Below are 10,748 nucleotides of genomic sequence, written 5' to 3'. Positions count from 1 at the left end.
GTCACTATACAAAACAGAGCTATATTTTACTTTGCGAGGGCAGGTCTCTGAATTTGGTTTTTTAACATACCCTCAAAGCTCAAGCACTATGTAAATAATCCCCTGGCACAGGTAGTGTACTCGTGGCCTTCTATTGTACAGAATTTAGCAGTGCATGACTCTGGGGCACTGCAGTTTCCTTTTAAAAATCCACAATGGCTTGAAGAGCCCTTAGACGTGACTCTATTTTGATGGGGTATTTTATTCTGCTTTCACATAAAAACCAAAGAAGTCACACTATTTTCAAAGCACCTAACAGATAAGGGTAGGGACTAACACAAGGGTAACAATAAGGCATCTGCAGATGCAAATAAGTTACAACTGTGAAATGATGGCCAGTGTGCAACCAGGAGTATCGATTATCCACTAGTGTAGAAGCATCTGAGCAGGGCTGGCCCCCACAGTCAGAGAAGTGAGCACACATAGAGAAGGCAATGGTGGCCACTGGCCTTTATTCTCAGCACCCACCACTGCTAGTCTAATTATGCATAAATAACCTCATTTAGTTGGCATTTCCAAGATAGAGAAAAGTAGCCACTTCTTTCCAGGAACTTCTGAACTAAAGGTAGGACAAAGCATTGTTTTGTGCTTTGATTAAGAAACTGGTTTCTTAGCAACCTTGTCCAGAATGTGATCTCAGGAGACAAGAGTTCCTTCTGGTAACAAAAAATACCAAAAAATTCCTTACTGTTTCAGTTATTAAAAATTACATCACATTATGACCCTGGGGGACCTCAATTCACCTTTAAGAAAATGTCAAACTGAACAGCAAAAGAAACAGATGAGATATTATATTAGATATGAGTCCAATGGAACTTAATACACTAGAATGAGAGCTCATCATATTTACAAGTCTTGGCCACACTCAAGGGGAAGAGATTATACAGGGCACGTACCTAAAGGGGTGGGAATCTTGGGGGGCATCTTAGAATTCTGCCTACCATAGCCCCTCACTTATGTCCCATAGATTCTAATCTATGGGTTGAGGATAGTACTGCATTTTCAAGATTGTTATAAGCTTTCACTCAGAGAAAAGTACCACCATGTGTTATGTTCCTATTTAATACTCATTGGGCTCTACTGTGGTCTAGCCCTTGCTCTCAGTCCCTGTGCACTGTAGGTTTCAGTAAGGAACTCTGATGCATCTCCCTGTTACTTTAGCCACACTGAGTCCATAAAGTACTTTTTTAAAACTTACCACATAGCTTCAATTTCTGTTCCACCCTTTAGTGTGACACTCATAGCACTTGGCGTGGCTGCTTTGTAGCGGATCCCTCTGGGGACCTACACCCAACAGATGTGAGGCTTCTGCTGTGTATAACCTAGCCCTTCCAGGCAACACAGCATGGGAAACACACTCCCAGTCCCAAGTGTGGGGTGACAGCACTGTTGGTACCTGAGACTTTAGGTGGTAGACAGGTAGTACCGTTTTTATTTGAGAATTTAAATGTTTTAGAAAAATATACTATTCACACTCAAGATGTTAGGGCATAAGCAAGGATCAAGTAGGAATTTAAGATTTCAAGTGAGTTTATTTGAGAAAAATATTTTTAAAATAATAGTACAAGCGGCTAGAATAGGGCAAATATCATGATGGTGTCACCCCAATTTGGGAAACATTGGCGTACGCGACATTTGCGACTAAGCAATGAATGAACTGGTGGATTCGGCCAGTATTGAATAAATTATGCTAAGTCATACCCCAAGGGCCCCTTGCTTCCCACGAACGTCAGCAGAAGCCCACTATGCCCCAAGCTAAGTACCTCGGGCGGGCAGTTCAGCGCCAGCGACACCCACGCCACCGAGCGGGTCTCAAACCAGCCTCAGGCGGCGGTGGGCCGGAGGCTGCACCGTGAGAGGAGGAGGCGGAGCCTTTCGGGGCGTGGCCAACCCGCCACCGGCCTGCGTGCGGGGGTGTGGCTAACGGGGGGCGGGTCCTCGAGGCGGAAGGCGGAAGGTGCGGTGGGGTCACGTGATCCCTGTAACATGGCCGCTCCCCTTTGAGCGCGGCAGGTGCCGGTCTGGAGCTGGTTCCGTGAGTCCTTAGGGTGAAGTGTGCGGGGGCGGGGTGCAAGCCCGGGTTCCGAGGCGGCGCTCGGCGGCGGAGCGAGGCAGGCGGTCCCAGGGCTGCGTGGTCCATGAGCCGGCGCCGCAGGCAGCGAGGAGCCGCAGACTCCCCTGGCCCCCGGCGCAGCCCGGGCAGTCGCGGGCTGAGGAGTCGCGGGGCTCCGGGAGACACCCCGAGTTGCCACCATGAACCCCGAGAAGGACTTCGCGCCGCTCACACCTAACATCGTGCGCGCCCTCAATGACAAGCTCTACGAAAAGCGGAAGGTGGCAGCGCTGGAGATCGAGAAGTAAGAGCCGCGGGCATCAGGGTTGGGCGTGGGGAGCGGAGGCGGCACCCCGCCCTGGCTACGCGCTGGTCCCGCTCCCTGCGGGAACAACTGAACGCCTTTCCAGCCGGTGTTGCTGCCCCAGGTTCAGCCTTTTACTGCTGTGTTTAAGAGGTGGAGATTGGGAATCCCAGCTGTGCTTCTGACTGGCTGTGTGACTTGGGCCAAGTTATTTAACCTCCTGGTGCCCAAAGGGCTGCCGTGGGAATGAAATGACAATGTATGTGTTGCGCTTAGGGCTGCAGTGAGAATGAAGCGATATGATGTATGCTTAGTGCTTAGCACGGTGCCTGGTACTTGGTGCGTCTTCAGTGTGGTCTCCATCAAAACCAGCAAATCAGAGTGGCCTCTGTGATGGGAGGGAGGTGGGAAGCATGAGAATTTACTAATGAGTTGACCTGCCTCGTTTCTGAGAAGTGAAAGGGACTGTTAGGTGACCAAGTGGAGAAGTCAGGTTCCAAACCTCAAGATCTCAAGACTGGGGGGGCTGGGTCAGAATAGTGGAAAGAGCAGGCAGTGAAACTGAAAGAACACTAGTCTGGGAGTTAGGGAATATGGATTGTATTTCTGCCCTGTCCAATAGGATAGCCACTGGCCACGTGTGGCTACTTACATTTAAAGTATTAAAGATAAAAAATTTTAATCCAGTTCCTCAGTCACACTACCCATATTTTAAATGTTCAGTAACCACCTGCAGCTATTGCCTACCATAATGGACGGTGCAGATTTTAAAACATTTCCATCGCTTTAGAATGCTGTTGGACAGCTCTAATCTAGTCCATGGTGTGACACTCATTCTTTCCTATTTCACCCGAGGACATGTTTCTTAATGATTTTAGGGAGAGAGGAACATCAATCAGTTGCCTCCCGCATGCACTCCTGCTGGGAATCGAACCTGCAACTTGGGTATGTGCCCTGACCAGGAATTAAACCCACAGCCTTTTGGCTTACTGGCCGACGATCCAACCAACTGAGCCACCCGGCCAGGGCATGACACTCATTCTTTGACCTTGGGCAAATTCCTTAACTGACGGTTTGTTAACCTCAGCACTGTTGACATTTTGGGACAGATCATTCTTGGTAGTGGTGGGCTGTCCTGTGTATTGTAGGAATTTTAGCAGCATCCCTGGTCTCTACCCACTAGATATCAATAGCACTCCATCAGTTGTAACAACCAAAAATGTCACCAGACATTGCCAAATGCCCCTGGGGGTGCAAAATTGCCCAGATTGAGAACCACTACCTTAACTGCTTTGGGTTTTAGTTTTCTCCTCAACTAAAGAGTTTGCACTTTGCTAAGAGGACCCTCCCTTTCAGCTCTAACATTCAGTATATCCAAAACCACCTAGCTTCTTCCATCAAGGACTGCTTTCTTGACTGCTCTCTTTTCATACTGCTGCTTGTTTATACCTTGGCTCTCACTATTGCTAGCAAGTCTCATTGATGAGTATTGCTATACTGAGTAAGAGAGCAGAGGTGCTGTCTAGATGTGCCTCCATGTCCATGGGTTTTATTGGTTTTAAAGATACACTAACACCCAGTTTTGTCCATCACCCACCCTGCTTCTCAGGAATGTCTGGTTTTATCATAGCTTGAATCACTTGTTGAGCCCTTGGATAGAGGTATTTATCTCAGCATTATTGTTACCTCCAGCACAATCTGTATAAGTGCTTTCACTCAGCAGGCCGTCCTGTAAAGGATTTTGTCTTTAATTGGGTTCAATCTGTATTGACATTCCCCTTGTTTTATGGAATTCAGAGAAACCTCCTAAGGCCTTAACTGAACTAGGAACTCTTTAGGAGCAGAGACCCTATTGTATTTATCCTCAGCACTTAGCACAGTGCCTGGTGACATTTGACAATTGGTTTCTAAATGAATGGATGAGCATACATTTTCAGTGGGGAAATAACACTGCAGTCTAAGGGCTTTGCTACTCAAAAGTGTAGCTCACAGACCAGCGGTATTAGGCTCACCTGGGAGCTTGTTAGAACTTCTCCAGCCTTACCTCAAACCTGTGAATCAGAATATGCATTTTCACAAGATCCCTGGGTGACTTGTATCCATATTAAAGTTTGACAAGCACTGGCTACAGTCAGTCTCTAGCCTTCTTCAGCCATATTTGGAATGAGGAATGTCCTGTTTGATATGTTTTCTTAGAGTAAAGTAGCCCCTCCTTATCCACAGAGGATACGTTACAAGACCTGCCTAGAATTGCAGGTAATTCCGAACTCAGTGTGTATACACTAAGTTTTTTCCTGTAGATACATACCTGTGATAGAGTTTAATTTATAAATCAAGCACAGTAAGAGATTAACAATAACTAATACAGTGGTGCCTCGGTTTTCGAATGTCTCCTTTGATGAACATTTCGGGTTACAAATGCCGTAAACCAGGAAGGAAATGCTTCGGTTTTCGAACATGCCTCAGGAGTCGAACATGCCACGCGGCTTCCGCTGAGGGCAAGATCCTGAGTCCTTGGTTTTCGAACGTTTCAGAACCCGAACGGTTTTCCGGAACGGATTACATTTGAAAACCGAGGTACCACTGTAATAAAATAGAACAATTATAATAATATACTGTCTAGCCCGGCCGGGCATGGCTCAGCGGTTGAGCATCGACCTAGGATCCAGGAGATCGGGGTTCAATTTTTGGTCAGGGCATATGTCCGAGTTGTGGGCTGCAGCCGATCAGTGACTCATCATTGATGTTTCTCTCTCTCTCCCTCTCCTTTCCTCTCTGTGAAATCAATAAAAATATATAAAATAATAATAATAATAATATACTGTCTAAAGTTATGTAAATGCAGTCTCTCAAAATATCTTATCATACTGTACATATAGCTTGTATATGCTGGACAAAGAGATGATTCATGGCCCGGGCGGGACAGCACAGGACTTCATCACACTACTTAGAATGGCACGCAATTTAAACCTTATGGCTTGTTTATTTCTGGGATTTTCCATTTAATATTTTCAGACCACATTTGACCACGGGTAACTAAAACCGTGGAGGTGAAGCTGTGGGTAAGGGGACCTCCTGTACAGTCACGGTGCGATTTAGGACTTCAACATATGAATTGGGGGGCGGGGACATAATTCAGTCCATAACAGTGATTTTTTTAATTTTAAAAAGTGATCATGTGTAAAGCCCTGTTTGCCTGATTTGTGGGGAGAAGAACAGAGAAGGTTCCTTTTGTTTAAGCCATTGTACACCCCTCATCTCATTCATTCTGCATGACTGTCCTATGAGCTAGGAAGTGTTACCCCATTTCATAGATTTGGAAATAGACTCCTTGAGGTAAAGTAATCTTCCAAAAGTTTCACAGCTAGAATCTACAGAAAAAACCCAGGTTCATCTGTCTCAAAAGGCTTCCCAACCACAATGAGTCGTTTTCCCCAAAAAGGGGAGCCAACTCCCCACGGAGCCGAAGGGCAGAGGAGAAAGCTGAGAAACCCTGTGATGAGAGCCAGTGGGTGAGAGCGAGCATGGAATGAGACGCAGATGCAGAGGCGGGCAGGGCTCCTGCAGCAGGTGAGGCCCCTGGGCCTTATTCTCACTGCAGCTGGAAGCAGCAGGGCGCGTTAGGAAGGAGAATGGCTGACATTTTCTCGATCTCTCTGGACACTTGTGGGGAATGTGAAGAGGGAAACCAGCTAGGAAGCCTCTGCAGAAGTCCAGGTGAGAGACGCTGCAGGTGTTTTATCTGGATGACAGACCTCTCAGACACTAAAAATGCAGAGAGATGGATGCTTGGCTCAGCTGAAGGACCCCTGGGCTCTAGAATCTCAAGACCCAGACCGTGTTACTTGACCAGGAACAGATGGCTGAATGGGTAAGCCTGTTGTGCACAGTCCTGGAGAGCTTTTACCCCCACAGGCTCACTCTAACATGCTCCACATGGTTTTCTAACGGATAAGGCACTTATGCTAAGATTTTAGAGTGGCTGTTTCAGGATTTGTAGGCTGTATATTTCAACGAATATAGTCTGATCAGTCCTGACGAAAAGGTTGGTAAGACCCCAGGCTGTGCTCTCAGAAGAGTCTGATGTAGGGAGAAAGCCAGCAGGCACTCTGATTGGCTCTGTCACCTGAGCAGGTGGATTTTGGAAAACTGAAAGTGGGGTGATGCTCACTCTCTTAGGGGTGCCTCTTGCTCTGCTTGGGATACCGTGTCCCACATAGTGGTGGCAGGGCACCCTCACTGCAGGCTAGAAGAAATGATTCCCTTCTTGCTAACCAGGAATGCCAAGTCTATAGTGTCCTGAACTTTGAGTTCCAAAAGCCAGCAAATGTAGGTGTCCAGGCCATGCCCTTTGAGACCACTGAAGCCCAAGAGTCAACTTGTGGAATTAGACCTGAATCATGGGTTATTGCCTGCTGGGGGAGGGGGAGAGAACAGGATTCCCTGGCACTCTGTGATAAGATAAAGTTTGTTCTGTTGAGTTTGACCTGGCTCCTTGAAGCCTACCATCTCTGTGGGGAGACATACTTAGTAACAAGTGGCTTAAGGCAATTTTTGGAGTGTGGGTCAGAATTCCAGCCAGTTCAGCTCTTTATTAGCAGTGGGACTCTCAGCAAATTGCTTAATGGAGGGGTCACAGACTGGCAGCCAGGGGCTGTGTCCTGCCAGCAGACCCGTTTGATTTGGCCTGGACCAAAGGCCGTTTTAAATTGATAAATTTCTCCATTGTGCTCTGTGGGACCCACATTCCCACACAGCAGATCTGGGAACCTAAGAACCTCCACCCTCCCCTTCCCAGCCAGGGCATGGACTTCCCCAGTTTGCTCCCTGTGTGGGCAAGTTCACCACAGCTTGTCTTCTGTCCCTTGGCCTTCTCACATGTATCTCCTGCCTGGCCCCTGCAAACATTTGAGTTTGTGACCTCTGGTTTAACTTCCCTGTCCCTTATTTTCCTCCTCTTTAAAAAAAATGCACCTTGAAAACATTATGCTAAGTGAAAGAAACCAGTCACAAAAGGCCATGTATTATATGATTTCATTTATATGAAATGTCCAGAATAGGCAAATCCATAGAGACAGAGTAGATTAGCAGTTGCCTAGGGCTCAGGGGAGGGGGGTGGGGAAAATGAGTTACTTCTGCTGGGTACAGGGTTTCTTTTAAGGATGATAAAAATGTTCTAAAACTGGTTGTGGTTATGGTTGCACAGCTTTGTGAGCATACCAAGAACCACTGAATTGTACATGTTAAGAGAGTGAATTTACAGTGTGTCAATTATATCTCAATTTTTAAAAATAAGAATGCCTATAGTGTTTTGTTACAGTGTGAGGGAAGCACTCATTAAGTGGTCCCAATTGTCACTTGAAATGCAAACCTGTCCCCTGCTGTCTCTGACTCGGTCCGCCTTCATAGTTTGCCCACTGATGATATCCAGTGGATGCTTAGTATATTTTGTCAGTTAACTCTTAGGCTTTTCCAGTTGGCCTTTCCTCAGAGGCAGATGTTCTGCTTTTCCCATTCAATTATTGGAGACCAATGAGCAAATGGAAACCAAATTACTTAAATACTCAGCAGATGGAGGAGATGTTTACCTAGATTCTCTTCGGGGAATTGCTGCCTGGTATGCCATCTGAATACAGCATGTTACCTAGAGAACTGGGATGGATAATTGGACTTGCCAGGAGGGAAAAGGCAGCAGCCTCAAATTCATTCTGTAAGTTTTATAACACAGGAATAAACACAACTCTGGATTTATCTTTTTCTGTCCTTTAATTCTGACTTTGCACCAATACTGTTATACAAGCATGTGCAATGCAGAGCACATGACATGCATTATCTTATTTAATTATCCCCAAACAAGTCAAATCATTGAAATTATTAGCACCACCTTACAGCCAAGCATGTCTCCTCTGAAGACGCAGGTACATGAGTGCAGCACCTACAACTTCTGCCACCTACCGGCTGGGACATTGCACATCACCAAATGGAATGGGATTGGGCTTAAATGAAATAACGTAAAGTGCCAGCACCCAGTAGGCATCTAGCAGACGGTAGCTCTGATATTTGAGGAGGGGGATAGTGTAACATAATGGGTAAGATTTTAGACTGTAGCCCGGCCAGGCGTGGCACAGCGGTTGAGCGTTGACCTAGGATCCAGGCAACCGGGGTTCGATTCCCGGTCAGGGCACATGCCCGGGTTGCTGGCTGCAGCCGATCAATGACTCTCTCATCATTGATGTTTCTGTCTCTCTCTCTCCCTCTCCTTTCTTCTCTCTGAAATCAATAAAGATATATTTTTTTAAAAAAAAGATTTTAGACTGTGGAGTCAGAAAGACCTAAGTTTGATGTCTGCACCTAACATCTGTAAGTGGTGTGACCCCGAGTGTTTTTGAGCGTCTCTGAGCCTCAGTTGCCCCCATTTGTAAAATGAGTATTATAATACCTAATTCCATGGTGGTTTGAAGGTTTAAGTTAGGTAATGCATGTAAAGCGTCTAGCGTATTACCTGGCATATAGTAAGTGCTCAGCAAATGGTTACCTATTTCCTGCCTTCACAGTAGAAGCCCAGCTCTAGAGCTTCATATTAAAACATCTCAAGCCCTAGCTGGTTTTGCTCAGTGGTTAGAGCATCTGCCCAAGTACTGAAGGGTCATGGGTTTAGTCCCAGTCAAGGCCATGTACCTCAGTTGCAGGCTTGATCCCTGGCCCCTGTCAGGGCACATGCAGGAAGCAGCCGATCAATGTCTCTCTCACATCGATGTTTCTTTCTCTCTGTCTCTCCCCCTTCCTTCCACTCTCTCTAAAAAATCAATGGAAAAAATATCCTCAGGTGAGGATTAAAAAAAAATCTCAAGTAAGACTCATCTGTACTCCCTGAACAGTGTGGGGAAATGCTTGGGGAAAGCTGCTTCTCACTCAGGGCCTCTGTTCTACCCAAGGGAAGTACCCTCTATTGTTATTGGATGTGTCCCTTTGCAGCTGATGTGGCTTAAGAAGATGGGAGAGAGGAACTGGCCTACAGTTGAAAGGGCATGGGCTTTGTAGGTATATCAGGGGCTCAGATCCTCCATGACCTTAGGAAAGGAACTTGGTTTCCCTGAGGCTATGTTTCATCTCTGGAAGACGAGATAAGAACTACGGAAGGAGGTTGTTCCAAAGAATAACTGAAATACTTAGCAAAGTGTGTGTTAAGCAGGTGATCAACTCACGAATCCTTGTGTGGCCTGTGATTGTCCCTGTGCTGTGTCACAGAGGCCAAGGGTTCCAGTGAGGGACTGTGGTTGTGTTGCCGTATCAGTGGCCCCAGGCTCTTGTTTGGCTGATGCTGATTCTCGTTGTGTCTTACCCTGCCTGTGGCTCCTCCTCCTATCCAGGAGGGCAGGATCGAAGTGGCACGTTGCAATACTGTGTTGGGGCGGTGTCACAGGCTTAGAATTGGCCAGCGCTGGGGTTTGTGCCTCCTGGGGAAAGGTGATTTCTGCCATCCTCTGACATCTCTGACCAGTTGATAATAGAGGCTCTTCACACCTCTAGAGGGCACTTCGTCAGCCAGGGTTTTCAACACTTTAGAGGAAGCTAGGCAGAAGCAGACTCTCTCTTCTGATACATAAAACAGTGATGCCTGTGACCTTTATTTCAATGGAGGTCCCAGGGATCTGTGAGTGTGAGAGTTTCTAAGCCAAGTATTAACTTCAAAACTAGTTAGCTTCAGACTCCCCACCTGTGGCTCACCTGGAGCTGAAAGAAGAGACAGTATGGCCTTTTGAAGAGACTAGGCCTGGCAATGGGCACCTGGATTTCAAACGTCACTTATTCTGCTGCCGTTTGTAGTTGCGCTTTTCCTTCTGCACATGCCCTGTGAAGCAGAGGCCAAGTCCTGCTGGCAGGGGCTGCTTTGGAGCACCTGGCGAGGACTGAGAGCACTCCTTCACCCCTTGGCAGGTGCCCTTCAGGGTCGTTCTCAGGGTGCATTTTGTGATCCCAGTAAAGGTAATTTGAATTATAACACTAAGGGCTTAGGACCATTTAAAAATGATACTGATTAACCCAACAGGTTAGGTTTAGCTTAGCAGACCCACCCCACCCCCAAAGTCACCATTACGGCAGCAGGGTCTTTGCCTGTGTTTGCCCTACAACTTGTGCCATCCTTCAGCCTGCCGGCCTTCACAGATCCATCCCCAGGTAGATATTTACTGATTCCTCCACTCACTGCGTGCAGAGTTCTAGACTCAGCAAGAGGGCTGGCTCTAGAGATACTGGCTCTAGAGATACAAAGAATCATGGTACTGGCCTGTCCTCAAGAACTTTTATCAGGGAGCTATGGAGATAGAAATATATACATGCGGAGTCGCTGAC

The 10,748-nt window shown here is 46.8% G+C and overlaps 1 protein-coding gene across 1 annotated transcript in view; it reads left to right on the top strand.

The window, feature by feature from the left end:
* Window positions 1-2,184: 2,184 nt before the first annotated feature.
* VAC14 (VAC14 component of PIKFYVE complex) overlaps window positions 2,185-10,748 on the top strand; it is a 94,290-nt gene continuing 85,726 nt past the window's right edge. The window contains exon 1 of the mRNA XM_016196327.2: window positions 2,185-2,396. Within this exon, the coding sequence (XP_016051813.2) occupies window positions 2,293-2,396 (104 nt within the window). The 5' untranslated portion in view covers window positions 2,185-2,292. The remainder of the gene's footprint in view (window positions 2,397-10,748) is intronic.

The sequence above is a fragment of the Miniopterus natalensis genome, chromosome 18 (assembly GCF_054644295.1).
Source record: "Miniopterus natalensis isolate mMinNat1 chromosome 18, mMinNat1.hap1, whole genome shotgun sequence".
Classification (NCBI taxonomy): domain Eukaryota; kingdom Metazoa; phylum Chordata; class Mammalia; order Chiroptera; family Miniopteridae; genus Miniopterus; species Miniopterus natalensis.
Note: the sequence above shows the minus strand (reverse complement) of the source record. Positions and strands in the feature narration are given on the sequence as shown.